Genomic DNA, 26,785 nt, shown 5'->3' with positions numbered 1-26,785 from the left:
TGATGAGCAAGGAGGAGTGCACACCCTCCCCTGAAAGGCACAGCTCACACCTCACCCTTTGTAGCCTTCCCAAGTCAGCAATTACCATCACAGGTCGCAACCATCATCTGTGAGCTCTGCCAACTTTGCTATAGCCACACCATAGCTAGTTTGGAGCCTTTCATTTCAGCAGTCCTCCATCCCTCCTCACCTGTTGCGTCTCAGCTGCCAGTTACAATATAGTAGATGCCACTCAATTAAATTAAAGGAAATTATGCTTCATGTTCATATACTACTGTTGAAAACACCCTTCAAAGAAGAGGATAGTGATTGAAAAAAAGTCTAAACCAGTTACTTCATACAAACACCCTGCAAGCATATGACTGAAACGAAACACCAAAGCCCTCCAACGTGACTCAGCACTATTAGACAAGAGCTTTTTCAGTAAACCAGGAAAATAAGGCAATACTTTCAACCAACAAAATTATTTCATACCAGTACTGCTCAGGCACTCCCCCCTTCCTGCCTCAAATGTAATAAAAGCATAGCCAGATACTAGATAGGAACAATCTACAGGTTGTTAATTTACAATCCTGAACATGAACCTCTGTACCCTGATATGCTTCATGTAGTTCCCAGACAGGTCAAACATATATTGCCATGTCATTACCATACCACATCATACAAACAGTATTACCCATACTGTTAAATAGTGCTGGTATCTTATGTACAGAATCGTATCTAAAAGCAACATATATCTGCATACTTTCAAACTAAAATCATTGGTTGAAACAATAAAATTAAGAAGTCTTTGTCAAAACCAGCATTTTACTCAAAATCAATTTCCAACAACAGACAATGAAAATTAATTTATCACGTTCATTTGCTTAGTTTATGGCTTCTCTATAGAACAATTAAGTGTTACTGCTTTGAACCTTCTACACAGCAACAAAATTGCCAAGTATTTTAAATTTGCTGATATTGGATTTATTCCTGAGTTCTGACAATTTAATACTTTTTATTAACAAGTACTATTTCAGGCTGGGCATATTTGTGCTCATAAATATACACAGAAAAGTACCCCGACAAGAGAGCCTGTATGTCTCCTTAGTACTCATTTGATCTCCAAGATCCATATTTCGGATGTTTTTCTCAACCTGTAACTACCTTGTGGAATTCTACAGGATGAAGTGAATACCATGAAATCTTCATTGCTGCTCTGTCCACCACAAAGATTGCAGGAACTTCCAATCAGTAAGTGATGTTACATCCCCAACTGAAGCTTCTTTAGAAATCAAACACTAATCCAGAGAAGGACTTAAGCCTTTATAGCTTTGGTTCATCAATTTATAAACTGCATTTGCAGATCACTGTTACTGAAGGAATACCGAATTCAGATGAATGCAATATTATATACTGAATCTTTAATATATTAAGGGAACTGTGAAGACTGAAGAAGATCACAATAATATGATTGCTACAGACTTAATCATATACTTACTCTATAGACTTCACATCAGTAGATACCTTCCTACAGACTTACGATTTAATTATTCGTGCAATCTCATAGCTGAAATCATTGAAACCCTAAACTTACAAAAGAGTCAGTAACACCACAGCACAGTTTATAAAGTTTTTATTCATCTCAGAGTCGCTAGCCTTGAAAATTTGTCACTGACACGTTATGCAACTACTCCCTCTCCTGGCAAAAAAATCCCCACATGAACATACAATAGGTGAGTTCACTAAGGAGTAAATGTGGTATTTCAAATAAATAGAAGTAATGTTTTAAGTCTATGCACTTTTTACAACTAAATACATTGCTGATATTCACTAAAAGAAAATAATGTCATCCACAAAGCCAGAATAAGGCTGAACTTCAGTTTAAAACACAGTAGACCCCCATCTTCCTAACTTTGGAGGCAAGGGATGAAAAAATCCTTGTCAGCCTTTCCTTTCACTTTCTGCTCTTCTTCCCCCAGTCTATTTCTACCTAGCCTCAAACCTCCAAAAATTTGGAGCTATCTATTTCTAACAGGGTTTCAAAAGACATCAATTTCTAATTAGAAATCAAACATGACAATTAAGTTTACATCTCAGTTTGTAAGGCATCTTACCATCCTCCCACATCTCCCCGGCTGTCTGTGGTGTAGTCAGTCACACCATTAAGTAGTGTAGCATAAATCTGAGTAACGTTATCTTTGCAGACATATTCTTCCTGGGATCCTTCTCCCTTTACACCTATTGTCTGGCAAACCCTTTAAAAAAAAGAGGGGGGTAAAAACACAATGCCAGCAAGGAGAAACATTAAGATCATAGCTTTGTTCTGTTGTTTAATAAAATTCCCCAGACATACAGTATTCTAAACACCTGTAACATCTGCCACAAACAGTATGAAGAATCTTTCTGAGCCTGCTGTGTTTTATTTGACCTGACAGTTTCTGATCAGCGTGTGGGTTTAAAGGAACACTGGCAAGACTAAAAAGTCAACAGATTGGTTTTATGCCTGTAATACTACAAAGAGGAACACACTTAAAGTACCTGCCATTTTCTGAACTAGCCTTGAAGTAAGCAAGAAGAGCAAAAGACTAATACAATGTGCATTGAATTTGACATTAACAAATTTCTTTACACTTGAAGACATGGGTTTTCTGCACTGTGACAGTTTAAGAGTATATGTACTATGATATAATTAACACTAACTACACCGTGGCATGTCAACATAGAAAATACTCCTTTAGAGAAGTACAGTTTCTTTAAATCAACTCAATCTTCTATTAAGAACGTGGAAAAAACATATATTCTTCCTCCTCACTAAAGCTCACTAAATTGCAGCTCATGAGAAAGGCAAACTTTAAAATACACTCTAGTCAGTTAATTGACTAAAAAACCCACAACCCCATCAGAATTGTACTCCACTCTCAGATGGGTGATAATCCTCTGAATCAAAGATATATTGAATAATGGAGATGCATACAGTTGCACACTAAAAATGTGCACATCATAGTGTAACTGATTTCAAGAATCATTCTACAAGCTCACAACAGAAAGCAGAATGAACAGAAGAAAGCTTCTTGTGAAAGAATTAAAATTAGACAAAAATAAAGACGATAAACATACTTTGCAATTGCTATGAGAGCATCTCTTCTGGATTCTGCAAAGCTCACGTCTGCAGGGGAAATTGATGTAACTTTTTTCAAACCTTCCAAAACCTGAAAAAATATAAAAATGGAGGTATTTAAATCCAATGCATTATTTATGATAAATGTTAAATTTAGGTATCATATTAAAATGAACTCAATCACATATGAGAACCAAGCAGGCAACAGTGTTTGGTTTCTCACAAGGACTTGTAAGTATGCCTCACTTTTCCCTTTGGATGAATGTTCCATAGCAAAGGGATAAGTCAATCTCTGGGTTTTCCATTAACACAACCAAAGCAGGACTAAACTTTAATTATCAGAACCTATAGCAAGCTAAACTCATGATGATTTTCTGGAGTTACTATGCATTAGAATCCAAACCCCTTTCACAAAGACCTTTAATTATAATTTTTATTATTTATTTGATTACCATCATAGGTTTCATTCAAAATACTGTGTGCCCTCCTCTCATTACAATGATCGTATTTTCTCACCTGTTGGAGCCTGCCCTTTAGCAGAAATTTTGGAAGGGCCCCAAGAGCTCGTGAAAAGCCACAACGAATCATTTCCTCTGTGTTTTGTAGTTCTGAAACGTACTGTGTCACCAGCTCATCTAGAAAAAATACAATTGCAGAGTGAAAAGCAACTACCACATTACCATTACATGTTTGGCTAACAAAAAAATAAAACAGGAAAACATTGTCAAAACAGAGCAGTTAGAAAATTATATAATTCATTAAAATAAAATACAGAATGGCTTTCACTTCCTACAGAAAAAAGTTAAAGACTTTAAGGTGTTCACTGTTACATGAATGAATTCTTATTTTCTAAACATAAAGTCACATTTTTAGACTGACTAATCCTAGTCATTCAGAGAGAGAAAAGACAAAGTTCTCATTTTTAAAAAGTTACAATGCTTTAAAAATCTAAAGAATAAGCACAAACTTCTATGCAAACAGAGGGGAACAAGTTATCTTGTCATCATTTTTCATAATTAGACAAGTATACTGTGTTAGGAAGAAGATGTCTCTGGATATGCAAAGGTCAGTTATTTGACAATTTTCCCCCCCAAAAAAGTCTTAATTGAACTCAGGGTTTAAACACACACCCAGATCATACCAAAGCAATGAGATAATTTCGTATCACTTTTTATATAGAGACAAAAATAAAGTTGGGCTTCTTGTGGGACAAAACTCAAAAAGAAGTGACCACTTTTAAGTAGGGATGCTGTGATCAGACTGTGTGCATTGTTACATGACAAAACAGGACAATGGCTCTACAAACATTAGCACATACAAAAGGCACTCGAATAAACTGAACTGGGCATCAATAAAGGAGGCTCAGCAATGCAGTAAAGCAATAGGAGAAGAAAATGAGGATGAATGAAAAAAAAATAATAAAGTCAGGAATCTATCTATGTATTTCTAGTGTAGTCTTTATCATAGACCTAACAGATGGTACGCACTTCCTTTACCAGATTTTTCAGCTACTGTATTAACCTCTTCTGTAAAATGCAGAGAAAAACAAGGTACTCCACAAAACCTTCTAAGAACAACCAAGATAGCTGCAATAAACACAACTCTGGTTCAAAAAGGAAAAAGGCAGTCTTATTAATCACTTTACTGAATATGCACTTTTAAATCCTCAAAGAATCAGAGACCCAAGGAAGATTACATAATAGTGCCATTGTTTACAGTCATCTGAGATTTAAATGACTGACCAATATTTGCTAGAGGAAAAAAGAATAGTTACCATAAGAAACTACACATTAATCATAACTCATGATTGACTTTTTTTTTTTTCTCTTTTAATCCCTATGGAATCACAAGCCTCAACTAGTTCCTCACATCAGGCAACTAGTTCCCTGACCAGAGGTTAGCAATACCTTCATATAAGCACATCTATTATTTTAAAATTTCTAAACCACTGGAGTGTAAGATAGAGTCTTGAGGCCATATGAAGATGCAATGCTTGCTTAGACAGCAAGATGATCTTAGACAGTAAGACATGGCCAGTCTTCCCTTTGATTGATGCAAATTTAAGATTGACATTTTAGCCAAATGACATGAAATTAAGACATGACAACTAGCAAACAAACAGCTCTTTACTTACAACTACTTAGTAATTATGCTAGTGAGGGTAATGCAAATGTTAATATTCTTCCAAGAGTCTTCAGTTTCATAAAACAACATGGCTTATAAAGTGTCTACAACATTAATTCAACACAACCCATCCTTAAAGAATATTAAAAGAGAAAGTCATCAAAGCCAAGCCAGAACACATTAAGACAGAAAAAATAAAACAAAAGGTGAAAACAGAAGCCAAAAAGTGATTCAGTAACATTGCAGTCTTATAGGGACAGATTGAGAATGCTGAATCACTGAAGTATCTTTCATTAGTGTTTTCATTTCAATCTGTCAAGCCACAGTGAAACTACTTGTTAAATTTTACCAAAAGGTGGGGGTTTTTTTGTTTTGTTTTTCTGTTTTGTTTTGTTTTTTTCCCCTAATCCCCTTGAATCATGTTTAGACCTGCTTTAACTGACTTAGATAAGGCATCTGCGTTGTCACTGAATGGCTTCTGCACTGTAGCTTCCACACATACATGCATACATTGGACATTATGGGGAGGAATTTTAGTAGCGAATTTCACCATAGAGAACATACACATATACCTCACAACATACAGAATTCAATGGTCATGAAATTCATAGTTTTTACTGGCACAAAGATGAAAATACACTTTTTTTTTTTTCTTTTAAAAGATGTTTGCATGTATAATGGCACTTTTCTTACCATGTGTGGAAGAGGCTTTAGAGCAGTACAGGGCCAGCTGACTAGAGCTTTTTAGAACAGAAAATTTTCCAATTCACAATTCGATTCTCTAAATCACTCCTGATTGAATGTCTGATGAAAAAATCTGTCTGTACCTACAAATCTGACTCTAATTATGTCCCTAGATCATCATGGTTACATCGCCTTGATCCCTTCAAGCACAAGACAGATGAAAAGCTAACCCAGAATCCAGGAAAAAAACCACCAAGCTTCATAAGCATCTAAAAGAATTGAGCATACGAAAAGCTGCAGCCACCTATAGGAAGTTCTTCCAGAAGATCCTCTTTCCTTCTTGATTTTGACATCTGGCTGAGTTTTCTGGTCCACTTTTACAGAAGCTTGAAACTTCATCCTTACATAAAATGGGACCTATTAGCCTTTCAACTAATTTTTAGCTTGCTTTCTTTGATGCAGCACTGTCTTCTCTTGACCAAAGTGCTCTACCTTTACAAAACTACCCTTTTCTGAGGTGTTTTTTTTTTTTTAAAACTAATCTGCCTCAGTACCATATCACATCTTCCCATGCTGCCCACACAAAATCAGGCATGCAGTGACAACCTGCATGAAGGAATGGGCTATTTTTAGAAAGTTTTTTTTGGACAAAATTATAGAGATTTAACTATACAGAGAAGACTTAAAAATCAAGATAGGCTGCTTTTATGTATCAGCCATAACTTCTTTGGGGCATAACTGCATGTTCCTATATATGTGATAGGTATCAGGTTCATTCTGGGAAGTACCGTGATAGAAATAACTAATAAGGCATTTTGTTACCCAATTTGGGAATGACTTGGTAGTGGCAAAAAAATAGGAAATTAAAACATTATTTTGTTAAGTATATGTAATTTCACTGTCATATTTAGAAAAACAAGAACATAAATGTTGTTATTCTTAAAATTCTATCTATACAATCCAGAAATCTGTCTCTGATAGACACAATAAAATTTGATACTTGAAACAAAGGAAGATCCAAGAAAACCAGTATAAAAAAAAAAAGATGTTGATTCATATGCCTCTAACAAAAGTTTAAACCTACTCCTGTATTACTGATCCAAATCCAAACAGATGAGGTTTCATATGCACATTTGCAAAAACTCTGGGTCTCCTTGCTATCTTTCTCTTCTTATTCCTAACCAAGTCTTCTTCAAGCTAGCCACGATCTCTGGCATAGAGTTTATCAAAATATGATGTGAAAATGTCTCACTTCATTAAAATTTAGGATTTGACACAAACACATATTCTTTGTTTCTTTGTTTTACTGCATGGAATAGAAAAGTAATCAGTTTTTCCTAATATTCACTATTAGGGTACCTTGTATTCACCTCCAGTCTAAAACAAGCAAAACCCCCAAGACATTGCCTAGACTTTCAGTTGGCTTTATTGTTCCTTCCTGTCCTTTAACATTAGTGATGCTCCTCCCCATTCTATTCAATACCTCCAAAGTGCAAGTTAGGTCCAGCCCAGTATTTTCTGCCTCTAATGTAAACATGAGTCATTACCCTGTACAGCTGGATCAGCTTCTCCCTTTTCGTTGATGTAATATTCATTACACAGTGCAGCCAGTGCAGAGACCGCAGACTCCTGTAACAAAGGCAAAACTGTGAACTTGATATATTTAATAAGGTCATACTTTATGATAACTGTGCTTAGAATTAAAAGGTTAAGAAAAGACAGTGGATTCTTTAAAAAAAATCATTCCATTCAGCTACTGACATCTACTTCCTTTTTTTCCTTCCCAATATTCATTTAAGAACAGTCGAACAGGAAACCTATGTAATTAAAAACTCCAACAGATTCTACTCTTAGTCCTTCAAACACACCAGTAAGCTAAATTAATGTTTAAGACATTAATAGTAATGTATCAACTGTAATTTCAGTTCAGTTGAAAGACCTCCAGGATGACACAGTATTACAAAATGCAGAAGTCACATTACTTCATTTTCAGTATATTGATGCCAGATTCATCATTTTTGTATTTCCCCAGAAAGCTATAGAAAGCCAAAAGGGAAAAAAAGAAAAACATGGACTGAAGGTTAAACAAAAACCCCAAAATATTCAGTATCACAGTCCTTGTGCCTCAATCTTAATTGGTTTAGAAAATTATAAAAGGTGTATTATGCCTGAACCTCCTCATCTTTAGAGTGGTTGCGGTCACTGATACAGAACACAAGACCAATACAGCTGCTATTTCAAAAAACATGTAACCAGTTTTCTCATAAAATTTATGGTTGAACTATAATTTCCAGCTAATAATACAATGCTGACCAAAATTACAATAAATTTGAGAGACTACAAAAACTATGCACCGGTCACTCTATATTAATAGGAACAATACCTATTAATACTCATGCTCTCCAGGTACAAGACATCTTAAATGATAACACCGGAGTCCTGTACAGCCTATTTATTCTACCCTCAAAGACATGTCAGCCTTGTTCTCTATGCAAAACCAAGGACTTGAAAGAAAACCAGTATTCACCTAAATAATATTCTAACTACCACAGGCATTACAGTAGCAAAATATATAGAATTATCTAATTGCTGTAGATCATAGAACAGCTCGGGTTGGCAGGGGCCTTTAAAGGTCATCTAGTCCAATCCCCCTGCAATGAGCTGGGAGATCTTCAACTAGATCAGGTTGTTCAGATCAGGTTGTTTTCTGAAGAGAATGGTTTTCACCTTAAATACATGAAGTTATAGTGGAAGAGTATACTTTATGTCAGAAAAAAAAAAAATTACTCTTCAATGTCTTAAACTTGCCCTTAAACTTATTTCTCTCTAAAATACATTCAGGAATCAAGAGAGAATTAGCATTTACTAAACATACTTTGCTCAACAATAATTCATGTTAACCAAACAAGTCAAAATTCTCTAAAGACTATAATTAATTCCTCTAAGCTTGGGTTAGAAGTTCCAGTTGTAAGACGTACAAACTCTCTGAATAAATAGCTAATGCCAAAAGAATATTCCAAGAATTCAAATTTCATCTTTTAATTTTCTTCAGTGATTTGGATACATCCTAGTCTACTCTGTCTTCCCAGGAAGACTTTAAAAGATGAGCTATCAGATACTTGCAATGGCTTTTTATCTTATTTTTAAAACCAAACAAAATTAAGACAATATGTTATATTCAAATTGTCTCTGTTATGACTATAAGTTCTAACAGGGCAGACAAAACTGGTCTTTATAATTCAGTAGAGCCTTTAAGAGTGCAAGAGCAAACTGTCATGGTATTACTTGGGAAAATTAAGGCAAATAACTGGAGGTGTTAAGATCATGTACATAAAATAGCATGAAACATATCCATCAGTGTGTTTAATGTTCAGAATCAGAGTAGCTTGGGAACACAGTAAAAGGATTTGCAACAGTTTAATGGAAAACTTAAGTACATTGTCCTGAGTAACTCTGGCTGATCATACCAATGTTTTCACTGTTAACAAACATGCACTCAGTACATGAGGGCCTGAGGACATCATCCAGAGATTCTTTTTAATTCACACAAAAGTTCTCTGAAAATACCAAAAGCGAGATATCTTATACGTACTAGAGGTACACCAAAACAGACACAAAACACCGCATCAATGTAACCAGAAAGCCAACAGCAAGTAGCTTCAAGCAACCATCAGTGGCTACTCACCGCCAGCCCGCTGTGGATGCCAGCACCTGTCAATTACTTTGGCCCAACATACACAGAGGAATAACCTTCGTAATAGCTGTTCAAGTATTAATCAAAAATGTCCATTTGAATTTTGAGGAATTAAAAGTTTTTCAAAAAAATAACCCTTCTTACCTATCTAAGAAACAAACATTCAAGAACCGATTAGATTTCATGGAAAATAATCCACCAATGAAAAGCAAAAATATTTCTAATTCCGTATTTAATGTGACTACATGAAGAGGGAGGAGCTATTGTACCTTTATATGCTGTCGTGCAGTGCTTGAAACAAGAGTGAGACTTCTTAGACTGTCATTTATTAACCACTGCCAGCCACCTGAAATAGTAAGGAACAGAAAATGCTATTAATTTTTCTTACTTTCTCATGTTCAACACTCTTTGTTTTACAAAAACCAGCAATTATACATATTGATATATATCCTTGGTTTTGATTCTCACTTAGTACAGCTATTCTGGACTGGTTTACAATGTACATAGCGCAAACACTGCGTCTGGTGATGCTGAAAACTTGACAGGAAAATAAAAGAATAAGTAAACAGCTACAAAACAAATCTTCAGATAACATCACCATCTGTTGCGATATTTGTGTATCTTTTTGATATTTTTTTATTTGTTAGGCCACCCCATCTCACTAATTTTGCTCCTTTGAAAACATCATTAATTAGTACTTTATCTTAATGAATAACTACTAAGATAACAGAAGGTTATTTAAAATATGACATACCGATTATTGGATCTTCTCTAAATGGCATTTTTGATAGTGACAACTTTTCAATTAATGTGCAGACTGTAAGAAAATATATTTGATAATTGGATAAATACAAAAAAAATTGAAATTGCACCAATTTTGAAGATACAACCACATCAGGTTACATTAGGATTAAGTTGAAGAAAATCCATCAATAGAAGTTCAAAATATGTGAAGTTAGAAACTGAAAGGAAATTAAACTTGTGATTCTTACATTCAAAAAATGCTACTGTGCAGTAACTGTTCTCTGACATGAGTTAGTCCCATTATTCATGCAAATCCATTGTTTGGTGGTATGTTTTTCCCCCTTTCATTTAAAGTGCTTACGTATATATTGGCCGTCTTTCTGTTTCTGTACCAGTCTGTAATTGGCTATGTAGTATCATTGACAGTAAACCAACTTGGATAAGGATATTACTACAGCCACTAATAAACCATTCAAATATATATGAAACGTTTTCCTACTTTTTAACAGGCATTTTCCTGGACCTGCAAGGAGTGACATCTATTCACTGCACAGAGCTAGGCGCTCTAAAACTGGATGCAGCTTTATTTCCTTTGATACTTGGAATACAAGAAAATGTCATTTTAAGTCATTATTTTAAATCTCTAAACTCAAAAGAGTTCTGAGCTTACAAAACCACTTTCAGAATAGTATTTTTTTAGTGTTTCAAAGCTGCTTTGGGGAGTAGAGATTAACATGGTAAACACTGCAAACTTTTATTATACCATAGATTGACTGCATTGCTCAAATTAAAACTCAGCACTTAGGGAATACAGTATCTTTCACCTCCTGGTGATCAGTGCAAATAGAACAGATTGGTATACATCCATATTCGCTATCTGACTGCTTTAGAGCTGGTGGAGAGGACAGAATAAGCTACTATATAATGCCACCTTTATGTTTTCCTCTCCTCCCACAACTTAATCTTTCAATCTTACTCCAGGCTCTGTATACAGTTCATCAGCTTCTTCATTTATAACCAACTTACTGGGCTCCAAGTCTACTCCTGAATTCGGTCCTTACCATGGTAATGTCACACAATCAGGCTCCCTGTGCTCAAACTTCATTCAATGCGACACGTCAGCTTCTTTGTTCTAAATATTTATTCTGAGACAAGGTTAAGTACTATATGACTAAACCCAAGTCTCTTAAAGTTCCTCCTCAGTTCTCTACACTTCTTTATGCTCTATTGTGGTCAAGACCATCATCTTCATTAGACATGCAGGCAATTTGTGGAACATTTTCAATTCTGCTCTTATTCCACCCACACAGCTGCGTCATGCCAAAATACTGCCATTTGTACTTCTCTAAAACTAAGAAATATTCAGCTGCTTAAAAGCTAAAACATATTAAAAAAACCTACCTATTCTTTCAGCCTGCATTGTTATGCCACAAGACTGAATTCATTCAAAGACTGCACAAATCCCCTTGCCCCTTTCACCCCTTCTATTTGATCATTCTTCCATCTTGGTGCTGAAACTCCTTTACCCACTATGTTTGGATGGCTTCACATCTTCAGAGCCACAATCTGCTATGTAGCACTTCCTTTATTCAATTCGTGAACAGAAAACAAGTTGGCATCATTTCCTTATCCACCCAGGCTACCTGGATGGATGCTTTTTCCTGCAATGCCCTTCTTTTTTACAGTGGTTCTGTATATAGCAACCTTCAAAATCCATGTGAACAACCCATCATCTTTTATGTGATACCAGCACCTCCACAACCTGTTGTTTATATGGTGTTTATTCTTCACCTTTGTGCACACATGTATCATGATAAAATCATTAGTTATACGATGGCATCTGTCTTAATGGGCAGATCATCTCTCTTCTGGAGAGAGATCTGAGTAAACCAATGAAGGAAGCCAATTCAACCCTGGAGAAAGTTCCCCATGTGCAACAATGGAAAGAAAGAATGTGTGACATAAACCCAAGAACTATCTCCAACTCTTAGACAAACAGGGTTATTCACAAGCGTGCTGGCAACCAATGTTCTGGTGTACCTGTCTTCTGATTGGCCTCCAAACTTTGTATTTTTTTGATTGCTGTGCATACTTGAATTATGCATTCAACACAATATATGCAAAACAAACTGGGAGAAAGTAAACAGAAGAATTAATTGCTGCACATTTTCTACTTTCACACTGCAGCTGTGATACTTACCAGCTGGTCTCATCAGTTCTCCACCTAAACCCCTGCAAAGCAGAAACATAGCCTTCAGAAAATAATCTACCACAAGCAATCCAAGTGCATTGCTTAGTGAGAAAAAAAAAAAAACAACCTCAAAACCATTTCAGAATGAAGGCAGATCACAAAATACCTGCAATTTTGTATTTGACCAACTATAAAACACATCTTGTTAAAATCAACTGTTGTCTTGACTTCAGCATGATTTATACAAAACCTTCCTGAACATTTAACTTTCTTCTTGCAAAAATGCAGTCTCAGTCTTTCCAACTTTTAATATGAATAATAAAAGACTGTCAAGTTCATCCTGGTTTTCTTTTCACTTGTTTCAGGAGCACTCCAAAGCCTGTAGAACTTGACACAGGACTTTTCAGTCATACAGTCTCTATGAACTTCTGACTTTCACAACCGAAAAGCAATTACATGGAGTTTTTTAACAAATCTTCATCTCTGGAACATTAAATAGGAACTTCATTTACCAGTTTCCATTTTCACAAATGGTAACTGGTTTGCTTTCCTAGTGAAGTTTCTTGCCCTTCTCACCCTCTCCTTCCTTGGTAAAGCCTCCCAGGTGATTTTGCATTCATCGCGACAAGCAAGGGAGTAAAAACTTCCAACACATCAGAGAGTGGAGAGAAACAAATGGCTCGATATGCTTCAGATCCTCCTGAAGTGTATGTTACATAAGGATGGTCTCACCATTTCAGACCTCAGGCTTATCCAGCCCAGTTATCCTGTCTGAACATTAGCCTGGTCACTGGCAGCACTCGGAGAAAGAAGTCTGAACCGGGCAGACAGCAGGAAGAGGGAGAAGAGTCCTGGAAATGGCAGGGCCTGTTTCCATTCTTTAGTTTCTCATGTCTCTGAGCAGACATGTCTCCTCACCCCACTGAGCAATGTCTGATGGTTACATGGATATCCTCAAGGTGCTGTGAGCACTGCTCGGGGTGTTCTGCTCAGTGTCACCCTCTGTGGCTTAATTTTTCCATTTTATGAACCTTTGACTCCTGCCCTTCCTTTGGATATTTCCTCCCTCAATTCCTTATTCTCATCTCCCTTCACTTCTGCTGGAATATTTCCTCCCTGAGGTGTGCCACACCTTTAATCACCTGTGTGTATGGCCATGCTCTGGCAGAAACTCCCAAAAAGGGGGGAGGAACAACAAAGGCTTTTTTGTTTATTTGCTTGCCTTTTTTTTTTTTTTTTGAAAACATTTTCTTCCCTCCTCTCCTCCTCCCTCCCCACAATAAAATTAGTAGCTATGCTCAGAAGGCAAACTTAGCAACCCTAACAACTCTTAGAACTTTGTTCTCCAATTTACCCTTTTATATGAGCTTCAAAAGCCTAAACATTTTAAACAAGCTTTTCTATTCCATACAAGTAGGTGCCTCCTGTAACATGCACTAGGTTTTTGACTGCTCAACATTTTCATTGGTTTTTCAGGTAATACAGAGAAGGCAACTCCACAATATTTTCATTTGCCACAGATCAGCACTTCCTTTAATTGGGAAACTTTTGCTTTCAACAATCAATATATTAAGCTCAACGTAATAACCCACATCTCAGTTTATCATTGTAGGAAGCAAGCATAGATTCCACATCCCCATGCTGATAAGGGCTTTGTATTATCTACTCCACCTTCCTGCCATGTTGTCCGCTCTCCAGCTTCTAAAAAATGTAAATTAGAAAACAAAGAAGTGATGCAAGGAGTCAAAACAGCAGCAAAAATAGAAGAATGATGTGGCAAGGCTTGCTTCCTCTTCAACACTTCTTTTCCCTTTATTTTGTTCTCACCCATTCCTTGCCTTTTGTCTGTTGTCTTACTGCAAATGAGTATAAAATAATGATCTTGTAAATTTGTTTGGTGTGCAACAGTCTGCTGATGTAAGGATTCAGATACGGACTTCTGTTCAAACTACAAAGCAAGAACTGAGTCATAAAGGCTGCTCTTCTCCACTTCTTCACACTGCCAATAAGGAAGTCAGGCCACTTAAAGCTACTCTTATGTTAATAATTTGACAGCTATCCCTTCCTCTGGCATTACATCAACTCAATTTAATTTCAGAGTTTAGAGCTTCACTGAGGATTGTTGGTCCCTGTGCGAGAATGAAGAATGGTGACAGTGATTTGCATAGTAAGATTTCCATGTAATGAAGAAACTATAATCAAGTCTATCTTTGAAGGCACTGTGATACCATGTGGTGTTCTCTGCAAAACTTTTCAAGTTACTTCTTGCCTAGACATCACAGTACGTTCATCAATATATCTAAATTTTTCTCCCCTTTTTACAGCTCATACATATTTCAATTTTAAGAACTGAGAATTCTATCGTAATTCTAGATCTTCCCTCAGTCAGTGTTTAGTTTGTCAAACATGATGCACATCTTTTTATTAACTTTATCTTGCTCTAGAGTATTTCACTAAATTAAAAAGATACGGATCTACCTAATTCAGAGATTCTGAATTTTGCTGTACAGTCAGTATTCTCTTTTTTCTTCCAAAGACACATCCACAAGTTGCATCACATTATTAGATGTACCTGTTTCAAGGTTTAATTATTAATTCAGTTTGTAAACTGACTGATGCAGTGCCCAGGTTTCATGAGCTCCTAATCATTCCTTCCTATGTGCAGTTCCACAGCAATGCTTCTCTACTAGAAATGTCTTAGGATGAGTCACAATTTCTTTGTGGAAAATGTAATCAAAATGTGTAATCTCTTGTAGAACCAATGAATTAAGATTACTGACCTAAGAATGCTGGTATCTCTTAAAATTATGTAGGCCTGAATCAGAACCAATCACAGTGCTGCTTTCAGTGCATACAAAAGTTCAACGTACTTCTGTGGATTTTCTTTTTTAAATTATTTAAAACCTGCTTTTTGTGAAAAGTTCAGAATTCATCTTTTAAGATTATAAAAATAACAGTAACTGAAACTGTTTAGCACTGAATAGCATCTACGTTTTCATAAACATCTGAATCTGAAGTTAAAACTACTGGAATAGCTGAAGAGATTCAATTGCAAATACTCAATTTCCAGGAAGCTAAGAACACTTGCTGAAAAAGTATTTCTACCTCCATATGAATAATATCCAATTATTCTTCATGGGAACTCTTTGTCCCAAATAGAGGTATCTTAAAAGGTCCGGGTTGTACACACACTGGGCTTTGGAAGTACTAAATGGCTTTATCGCAAGGTACACAGAGGAGGAAAGAGATACCTCTGAGCACAGATGAAAAAGCCAGTGTATTTAATAAAGCTCTTATGGTCATCCCTCGAAGATGCAGAAAATAAACTATACTACGTGAACAAACACCTATTTTTAGATTACTATAAATTCATATGCTGACCGTACACATTTTGTATTATATTCTAACACCAAAAGACTACAGGTGAAATCCTGGCTCTATGGAAGTAAGAGTTTCCTCAGTGACTTCAGTTAGTGGCAAAAGAATTTCACCTTGCGACTCTTCAGAACATAGTACAGCACCATCTCCTAGAACCATCACACTACTGGTTACAAAAAATAATTTAAACTTGGAAGAATTGTTAAGATGAGTTTTGTTGCAAGGCTAGAATTATTTGCCGATTAAGTTAATATGCCTTAAAAACTTTTATGTAGATGACTGCTAAGAAACACATTTGCCCTGAAACCATCAAGATTAGTTGCAACCTTAAAGGTCTTTGAAATGAGACAAGTTTGTTTCTCTTCTGCCTAGCACCTGTCAACACCTATAGGTGAACTTACACTACTGGAAAAGTTGAAACTCTTGAGATGACAGTCCAACTTACACTGCCTACTATTCTGAAAACCTAAAATTACTTGCCTCACATAGCTGACTGTGTAATCCATGCAGCCAGTCTTCTTATGTTACAAGAATGAGATCAGAGCAAAACTCAGCATGCAGCACACTGCACTAACTGAATCATCCTGTGTGGGAGTACAAACACCATGCATCCTGCCATACCCAGCTCCGATGGAAACCCTGAAGGCCCAATAAATAGAACATTTGCTGAAATACAGAAGCGCAGTGCAACTGCCTGGAAGAAGCCCAGCATATCTATCTGCAGCACTTCCATATCCGTCCCTAAATTATCTTGTTACCCAACTCTGTGTATTAAGACCAGTATTATCAGACTCAGAATTGCCTACAAGAAAGGAAGTTAAAAAAACCAAAACAAAACAAACAAAAAAAAAACAAAAACAAAAACAAAAAAACAACAACAAAAAAAAACAAACAAACAAACAAACCCAAATGTATTCAGCTGAATAATCAGTCAAGAACCTTATACCAGGTGATGCATTTTTAAAGAATCTTAACAGAACTACTATTAAAAATACTTTCTTCTTGAGGACTTTTCATAATGAGAACTAGTACAAGGTCTTAGATGCACTACAGAAATGTATCTGCTACAAAAAAAAAAATACTAACTATGCAGGTTCAGTGAATATATATCATAATACAAATCAGGCAGATCATTAACACTGAGTTTAAACTGGCAGACTGACCTCCTGTCCCAAGTAAGACTGCTTAAGGCAACAGATGCCACAAGTTTTTGTCTTAGGTTTTTATATATAGAAGCAATGTTTAAAGCAAATAAAATATAGCTCACTTTTTATAACTCTCCAACCCATATAGTGCAAAACAGGCACAATGGACAAATACTGTGTTTAAGTGGCATGGTTTGCATATGACTTGCTATAACTAGTACCCATTTAATACAGAAAATCAGGCTCACTGCGCAATACTCAACTGGAAGTGCACATGCAAATGCTTAAACCAACCAGCTCCTCAAGACAAACTAGTGCTTCAATTGTGTCAGAACCGAGACTAAGGAAGGAAGTACAAAGTGATGTGCCTGGACTTGCATTCCCTTCTTTCAACGTACTATGGTAAACCCAGAAATGGACTTCTACAGGAAGACAGAAGATACTTGCATTTTTTAATAAATGTTAATACAGTAGAGGACAGGATTTTCTACAACTACTGTAAACAAATTTGATTGCTCCAAGTATACTCAAAATTGAGAGACTGTGCAGTGTAACTCAATTTTGGACTGCTTCCTGTCTGAAGGATAATTCATGACCATCATTCAAAATCAGGTTGAAGACATTACAAGAGTTGCTAAACAAAGTAAGATGGTTAGTTAAATTAAGGTCTCTATTAAAGCACTTTGGCTTTATCTTTTTTGACTTGATGTACTTATGGATTCAGTGCAATCCTAGACATTAGACAATCAAGAAACTCACAACCCATTTTTCCAGCTTAAAATTTGTAACTTACAACTTTTAAACAACAACAAAATTATAGCATTTTTACACTTTACTTCCTTTTCCCTTTCTCACAGACCAACACAATTTCTGAAAACAGCTTGATCAAAGCATTAAAATCCATTCAGTCCACAAAAAGACAGCTATTTTGTTGCCAGAAGTGAAAGCAAAATACCTAAATAACAGTTGAGACATGTGGCCTGATGCTTTTTGTTAATGCAGTTTAAAAACTAGAAACACAAACAAAACACACAGGTTTTCAGCATTCCTACAAGATGTTGTTACACCGAAAATTCCCGGTAGCAATTTCTCAAATGGAAATCTTTGGAATATTATGTGCAATAATTACTCATCACAGAACAAGTTTGGCTTGTTTCACTAAATGCTTGCCCAGCAATACTCAAATTGCTGGTTTGTTTTTATAACCTAGTTTATTTTTCTTGTCCTATTTTATAATATTTTATGCATGCCGATATTTTAAAATATGGATTATAGTAGACATCTCTGTCTCAGCCTAAGTATTAGAGTAAATAGCAGTGAATCAATTTTGCTTGGAGTTGTATTAGAAGTCTTATCTAGAATGCAAACATTTCTGTAGGCATCTTATAAATACCATTAAGTGCAAGAAGTGCACATTATGACAAAAACAAATTACACCCAAGCTCCACCCTGACATTAAAGAATTTATGGGAGCCAAGACAGCCACCCACAAAGACACTAATATACAGTATCAGCATTAAAACCATCTGCCAGTACAAGCTAACTTTGGAGTGGAAGTTTCACATCAGTATGCATGACCCTCAAGTACTACATTTTAACATTTTTTCCAGAAAGTTTCAGGATACAAAAACTTACATAAAAATTCTTTAAATGATAATTATTAGACAAAAAAACTACTTAAGCTTTACTGTTCTCAGATATGTCATGTGCAAAGAAGTGAACTGAACTGTCCAAAGCTCAAAGAATTTGTCAGTTATAGCAGCAAAAGACCCCTCATTCACATATACAATCGTTAGGGAACACAAGTCATTAATTATGTTTTGATTTCCTTAAATTTAGGAACAAACTCTGAAGTCACATACAAGTTTTCAAACACATTTACTTAGCTGTTACCTAATCAATCTCCCTTTATTTCCTGGAAGTGTCAATAAATAGGAAATGAAAACAACTCAGTGAAAACTCATTTACATTTTCTTTGGCACAAGAGTTGAAAAATTGCATTGAGCCTTTTGTAATACTCCTGGCCTACTCATTACACAGGATGAAGAAAGTAATTCTAGCATTTAAATAGAAGCTCCTTTAGAAAAAAATAAATAACTTTTGGACTCTAACTTATTAGTTAAATGTCATTTCTATAGACTTCTTTGAACCATACAAGTACTACAGTACAAGTGAATAATAGGAAAGAAATCCATTACACACTGCTGAAGCCATGGATTAGTGAGCATACTGTGCTCCACATTCTTTCACTGTCTCTATCTCAATTATCGAGACCGGTCCTTCCCACTTTCCCATTAATCTAACGTGCCTGTGAGTCGCACTCTCTCAACACCACAACCATTATAAAACAACATCAGCCTCTGTAATAGGTACAAAAGCCAAAAGAATGTATATGCTTGTGTTTGATGAACTGGGAGAGACTGGTAGTCTATGGTAGGTGTAAGTAACTTGTACAAACCAAAAGATCCCCTAGGATTCTACTGTTTTCCTTACTTCTAATTGATACTTTCCAATATGTAAAATAATTATTTTGCCTCATTTTCTTACCTGTACAGTTGACGACTGCAAAGCTGGGGAGGGAAGCAAATATTAATATTAGCAGGGGTTTTTTGATATAAGTGTTTTCATTTTTCCTCTTCACATGCAACGTCTATATGCTGTGACTTATGCAACACTTTGGATTATTTTAAAAGTAAAATTCAAAGGAAAAGTATTTTTTAAAAAACATCTCTATATCCATTTGAATTTTACATTCAAAGAAAATCAATTTAACACATTTATAAAGCACTAATTTTCTTAAATCCAAATCCTAGCTGCTCCTGCACATACCCTGAAAGCTAGTTTGGCTTTTTAAAACACATTTGCTTTAAACAGTAGGCCCTTTTAAAATGATGATATACTGAATTGCCTGAAAACTGAAAATAACTGAAAATAACAGATTGCAACCGAAAAAACTTAAATAAGAGTTAAAATATGACTGAAAAACATTATCTCATTCTTAACATTACAGTAGGCTAACTTCAAAAATCGGAGTTTTTCAAATTTCTATGTAGTAAAAACCTGAAAAAACAGATTTTTAAAAAAAAGGACCTTAAAATGACTTTGCAGATTAATTATAAGAACAGACAACAGCAGAAACTGGGAAGTATCATAACAAATTAAGGCCACTGTAGGAGTACAGAACTGCTGATCAAGCTTTCAAGCATTTCAACACAACAAAGTTTAACAAGGACAAAGATGCTTTTTCAATCTGTAGCAGCAGCTTTCACTTATGCAGAGAATTAACCAAGCACCTGTGTACTTTAAATATAAGGGTAAATGGTGAAGTCTGACAACTTTAGCACACTGGAACTGGTACTAAAGGTACTACAGATACTGCAGAAAATGAGTAGGAGCCTGAATGCTGAAATATTGTCTGTTCCATAATGTGAAAAAATAGGAGCCAAAAGGGACAAGTTAGGCAAAATTACCTCAGTAGAAGCATTTTAAATTGCTATTAGCAGGACAAGACTTAATTTGTCATAAGTAGAGATAAAGACAATGCAACAGTTGAAATACAGCCTATGCCTTTAAAGTTCAAAAAACAGGTAAATTATGAATGCAAGGATTTAGCAATGAAATCTCAAGAAAGTAAAAAATAAATAAATAAATAAAATGGAAAGAACAGAGAACAGACTCACTAGGAAATCTCACTTGAGCATGGTCACATTAAGGCAACAGCTGTACCTGTATCTGCAAGGCCAGTCAGTAAGTACAGAAAGGGAGAAGAAACAAAGGGAAAAGAAAAAGCAGAACTCCATGCAGTTTTTCACAAGTGTACCTGACAGCATCAGGGAAAGTGGCTCAGCTAAGAAGCTGGCAGAAACAGAAAGGGACCAAATACAAAATTATATTGGGATAAGACACACAGTCAAGGATATCTAGCTATCAGACAGTCTGAAGTGTGTGTCCAAATTCGTATTTGTGAGACTGTTTAATTTTGGCAAGGGGAAGAGGAAGATGGAGAACAACTGTCTTAACTGTAAAAGTTTGTTTAAAAAATAATATAACATACAAGGTTAAAAGATACATTTATACTTGCTACAAACCTCTGGATGGATTTGCTTAAGTCCCTCCAATGATTTTTCATTGAAATAATATGTTACAGATCTGCAAAGGTATACAAAATTAAGAGTGGTTTCCTAATCATGCTATGAATAATTTTTCTTCCATGACTTCATTGTACTTTCAAATAGAAAAATAATATTTTGATTTCCAAATTATGTTCAACAGAAATACACAGTATTTAATTTTAAATAGTTCAGCAAACATAAGATCTTCCCTTATGTAGAAAATTCATTCTTAAAGGCCTATAAAAATTAGTGTCACTTCCTAATAACATTATAATCAGTAATACACCAATAACCCTTCTCAGCTCAGTTTTATTTTTGGACTCCAACACTTCTGTGATTTTTCCATCCATTTCAAGTATTTCCTACTACTAAAAATGCTCTGCATCTTTCTCTAACTTTTCAACTTACTTGAAAAAGGAATTCTTAAGATTAACACAAATTCTTTTGATAGACACTGATGGCAAATACAATTCCCATTTGTCAATAATTAAAGCCATAAAATTCAGTGCACATTTTTGATATCTGTTATTTGAATTAATCTCAGTATATTTAACTTGTACAAACAACGACAACATTAGACTTGTTAGGTGTCACCACTTTAGATATCTTTATATGACTGCATCAGAATGTTCTCAGAAGTAAAAGTTTCATCAGAGTAATTATCCAACTTTTAGAACAAAAATGACCCAGAAAGTCTGTCTTTTTAAAATATATTTCTTCAGTGTATGCATATCTATGACTCCTGCAGAAGTGTATTTATTTTCATTGAAGTTTGCACTTTGGAGTCTTATTTTCCACTGCCTTGATCTTAAAACAGCTGCTCATTCCAATTTAAATCACACTAGTATAAAATTCTACTGCTAACCTAACTTCCAAAATCTAGATTTTGTAATAAAGACTTTTCAACCATTTTTCACATGTGATTCTTGTGAAGGAAAGAAAAGGTAAATGACTAATTTCTTTAATCATAACATTAAAGCAAAGACATCTCCCAAATAATTTTGTCAATTATTCTGGCTACATCACCTATATGTAGTAAGTGTGTGTGTACATACACATATGCCCATATATATATCACTTGAATCGGTTCAACTCAACAAGCTGCTTGAGTAGATATTTCTCTGAAACTGAAGATGAAAGACTCCCCTCACCAGGAAGACACCATACTTATAGGGAAAGGGGGTTACATCTATATTTAAATGATAACTTTGAACTCTTCAAGTAAGGCAGCAAATGATCTCACTTTCCTGATGATGAATTTAAATTTAAGTTTATAACATCACCAAATAAAATGTGAAGGTTTGGCATGACTGATCAAAACAAACAAAAATTAAATGGAAAAGTTGTTCAGTAAGATGGAGATTTCCATAATTAGACTCAGGAAGCTTTCAATAGACCAAACATGAAAGGAAAATTTATAGTCAAGATAATATTGCATTTATACCTCTTACTCTCTTCTGCTAGTTTACATAGTGCATGGGTGATCTCAGCACAGGCAAGAATTGCCCCATGGCGTGTGTGCAGATCTGTGCCCACTGATAAAGGCAGAAGTCTTGGCAAAACTGAAAGAGATTAAATTTTTTTTTTTTTTTTTTTTAGACAAAGCATAGTGACAGATCACAGTTCTAAATGTAATTATGTCTGCCTAGAAATAACATGGGAAAACTGTTTCTGGAAAATTAGGCCAATGTATACTGGCCATTATATGAAATCCAAGTTTTAAAAAGATTAGTAAATTCTGACAAAGCATACTAAACCACACCAAAGAAATTTGCACTCATAACTAGCTCCATGTTTAGAGTAAATAAAAGAATATACTTGCTATTAGGCATTGGACTGGCTGAGCAGTAAGAGAAATGGGGCTTGGACTTCCATGTAAAACTGCCACCCTCCCAGTCCACTATAGGGAGGTAGGCAAGATCTGGAACTACGCATTCACCTGGGTATCAGCTGCTGTCTTTCAGCCATATTAAAAAGCAGCTGGTACATCCTCAGAATCTAAGTGGGCTGAACAAAGGATCCTGAATTCATGCTAAGAAACATCTGATTACACAAATAACAGACAAAAAGAAGTTCTTCTGAAGATGTCCGAATGGACAAGACAAAACAGGTCCCCCCACCCTTTACAACATCAAAGTCATATCAATAAAGCAAAAGCTAGGAATCTGAGTGCTAGCTGCCTGAATTGCTGCAACAGAACTACACCCATTTATTCTTCTTGGAACCAGTAGGGTCCAGCGTAGCCAGATAACTAAAGTCCAGTCCCCAGATAAAAAAAGATCTAGCAGCATTTTCTAATTTTTGCATAAAATCTGAAAACTCATAAAACTACTAGGGCCACTACACTGTATTAGGGGAAATCTTAATTTTTATTAAGTCGTGGTGCCTGTTTAAATCTTCTTAATACAATTTTGCTACATTAGCTAGAGCGCTTGATATGGCATGCTATGCAGAACTTATTTGTTACATACCCACATTTGCCATGTATTCAGGAGCCCGTGGAGTAAGGTTATGCAGAGCTTTGGTTGAAAGTTCTCGAATAACACTGAAGATGTAAAAAAGAATTTTGGGATTTTTTTGGGTTAGCAATTTTGTAGAAGTAATGTATTAAGAAAAAAAAAAAAAAAGACAGGGACTCCTGTCCTTGAACAAACAAAGACCCCAGTAATATTAAAAATTACAGTACTCTCTGTCCATCCCATGCTTCCCCTCATCAAAAAAAGACAAGAAAACAAAACAGTGGACCAAACAGACAGCCTACAGCTAGCTTTTAGCTGTATGAATAGAACTTATTGCTGAAAGAGACAAAGAAAAATCTAAGTGTGGATGGTAGAACCTGAGGGTTCATTCTATGTATTGGCAGGGACACTACAGTAAACTATTATTATTTCTCATGATGCAAACTATTATCAACACTGATATAATCTCATTTGTGTTATATGGACACATTTTAATCTTCATGAACACTGAATATGACTAAGCACCATCTCTATGCATGAAATCTAGTTCAATTATGATAATTGTATGGTGACGGTGTTTACCCCTCACATATACTATATAACATATGAATGTGTTTTATTAATCTATTAACAGATTGAGGTCATGGCAAAAAGACAAAATTCATGAACATGTTTTAAGTGACAATATGCTCGGGAGTTACAGATGACATCAGCTACTTCTTGTCCAATTTCCTTCAGTCAACTTATACTCTAATAAAAGTAAAATTTATAAAAATAATCTATGAAAGCATGATACACAGAACAGCCAATTCCTGGATGTTAATAATTAGACTTCATGAACTTACCTATCCCAGTGGTTAATCTTCATGTTAACTAAATGATCAATCATTGGCTGTGTATACTCAGGAAAGCCAGCAATATACACGCTGAAAAAGAAACGTCCATAGAGAGAGAGTACAGAATCAACATCTGTATGCATTTTAACACAAGCTACTCCAAAGATTTAAATCCTCTAGTTTTAAAGCAACAGAAAAAATTACTTAAACAGGTCTTCTCCTAAATGAGAGGCAGCTGAATGAAATAACAGGAAATACTTAACCATCACTGAAAAAGACATGAAATCACTTTTGTAAAACTTTCAGACTCTTTATAAAAAGTGCTATACATACAAAAAGCAAAAATAAACATTCATTTCCCATCGTTACATTCTAGAAAATCTAGATGTGTGTATTAATTTATACAATTACTTCAGATTGAACAAACATTAATGATGTAATCCACAGTAAAATTAACATAAAGAAATGTGTTACGTCTTCATAAATACAACTGTCCAAAATTGAAGATGGGTTTTCAATTTGTCCTTTTTAAAAATCAAAACATACACAAAAAGTCAATTCTGACAAAAAATGTTAGTGTTACAAAGTCAAGATCTAAAATATCAGGGAACACCAGAATTAATCATCTAGGTAGCCTGCGTAATTATTGAACTTTACAGACACACTTGCTTTCCATTCGTCAGCAGCAGCAACTATTGAAAGCTAAGGTCAACAGAAGTCAAGTGAAATGTTTTTTCAGTACATCTGATTTATGTTAAACAATCTTGGAAAGCTAAACAATGAGTAGAACACGTTTGTGTCAAAACGGCATGCACAAGGGGACAAAATTAAGGAAAGAGATTACCTTAATTTCACCTTTTTATTTCTTTTGAGTGATTAATTTTGCAACCATAATAGTGTTCCATTAATATATGTGTGTGTAATTAGAAGCAAAACAAAGACAAAAACCTAATACTGTTGCATGTTACCATTCTGATATCTATATAGTTCATCAGAAGAGTAGGAATCCTTAAATACACAGCACAGACCTCAGTCGCTTGAGCCAATACAGGATATAGAAGAACTATCTACTGCTGCTATGAGCCCTAGAGGGGATTAGACAGTTGGTTTAACTGGTTGTTGATGCCAGCAGAGAAATGGTAACACTCATTACTCTTTGATTCCTTTCCCTATTTTGGAAGAACATACAATAATAGGCACATTTCCCCTGCCATATTTGAGTTCTCCTCTCTTCTTCGCAGTTGCTTTTTGGGTCTCAGTTTTAGCACTCACCTTTCTTTCCAACCATTTTAATCTGAATTTCCTTGTCCAGCTCATCAAAGTTGATCTCTTTGGTCATGTCTGCAGTCCAATCCCCCTTTTAGTTTTAGTTTAGAACTATCTTTAAATACAGCCCTCATCTTTTGTACCTTGAGTATTTAGTGCAAGTAGGCTTGAATACGAGCCCAGCCTTCCTGATAATGTTGCTGGTAAGATTTTTGTATCATACTCTGATTAAGAAGCTTCTTCCTTAACTCTGCTTTTACCAAGCCCAGAACTCCTGGAATCACAACCTCTTCACTCTCAGTTCATACAAAATGGGTTTCCTCTACCTTCCATGCTCATAACTAGATTGTGATATTTGAGCTGAATCCATCAAAGAATATCAGCAAGAAGTTTCAATAGAGCACCCAGCATGAAAAACTTGCATAAAAAATATTTAGATATTTAGAAAGGATACAAGTAACTATTTATACACACACACGTATCTCATATATATATAAAAATGTACATGATACTGCCTGTCTATCATAAATTATTAATCAAACCCAAATTCAGCTGTAGAATTTGACACCTCTTTTTTGAGCTTTTATTGATCAGATGAATCTAGTAGTACCAACCCTTGCACCTGCACAGCTTCCTTGCACATAGCGGCACTGTGCTGGCATACAAAGTGTCCCAGGACTGTTTTATCTGGGTGGGGGAATGACAGCTGAAGATTCTAGATCTGAAATGTGAACCTCAAGCAGCTTTTTCCAGCTACATAAACAATTACACCACCTTAAGGCATACCGATCAGAAAGGTCCATTCTTCCTACCACACTGCAATGATACATGTTTTCTGTGCAGCCAAATATATGCTTATGTATTTTTCCTTTGATGTTACTCAGACAAAAATAAGGAAATAATTAAATATTGACCCAAATAATTACATCCTGCTTGAAGAGCAAAGTGGTGAAGATTTTTAAAAGTAATAGAATGAATGAGATGACAAATACTTTACAAAGAAGAGTTTGACTAATAACACTGAACATGGTTTCAAGGAATCGTGCTACTAA

General features: G+C 35.4%; 1 protein-coding gene across 4 annotated transcripts in view; it reads right to left on the bottom strand.

The window, feature by feature from the left end:
- The window catches only part of TBCD (tubulin folding cofactor D), a 130,340-nt gene that overhangs the window by 27,957 nt on the left and 75,598 nt on the right, over positions 1-26,785 (bottom strand). For all 4 annotated transcript variants that reach the window (XM_042802361.1, XM_042802363.1, XM_042802362.1 and 1 more), the window contains 12 exons: positions 24,477-24,557; positions 23,644-23,717; positions 22,617-22,734; positions 21,149-21,209; positions 19,608-19,630; positions 12,547-12,578; positions 10,357-10,419; positions 9,872-9,948; positions 7,456-7,537; positions 3,617-3,735; positions 3,100-3,191; positions 2,097-2,237 (listed from right to left, as the gene is read on the bottom strand). In XM_042802361.1, the coding sequence (XP_042658295.1) occupies positions 2,097-2,237; positions 3,100-3,191; positions 3,617-3,735; positions 7,456-7,537; positions 9,872-9,948; positions 10,357-10,419; positions 12,547-12,578; positions 19,608-19,630; positions 21,149-21,209; positions 22,617-22,734; positions 23,644-23,717; positions 24,477-24,557 (963 nt within the window). The remainder of the gene's footprint in view (positions 1-2,096; positions 2,238-3,099; positions 3,192-3,616; positions 3,736-7,455; positions 7,538-9,871; positions 9,949-10,356; positions 10,420-12,546; positions 12,579-19,607; positions 19,631-21,148; positions 21,210-22,616; positions 22,735-23,643; positions 23,718-24,476; positions 24,558-26,785) is intronic.

Source organism: Tyto alba, unplaced genomic scaffold, assembly GCF_018691265.1.
Source record: "Tyto alba isolate M040663 unplaced genomic scaffold, T.alba_DEE_v4.0 Super-Scaffold_39, whole genome shotgun sequence".
Classification (NCBI taxonomy): domain Eukaryota; kingdom Metazoa; phylum Chordata; class Aves; order Strigiformes; family Tytonidae; genus Tyto; species Tyto alba.
The sequence above is the reverse complement of the archived record's forward strand: the minus strand, read 5'-3'. Positions and strand labels throughout refer to the sequence as shown.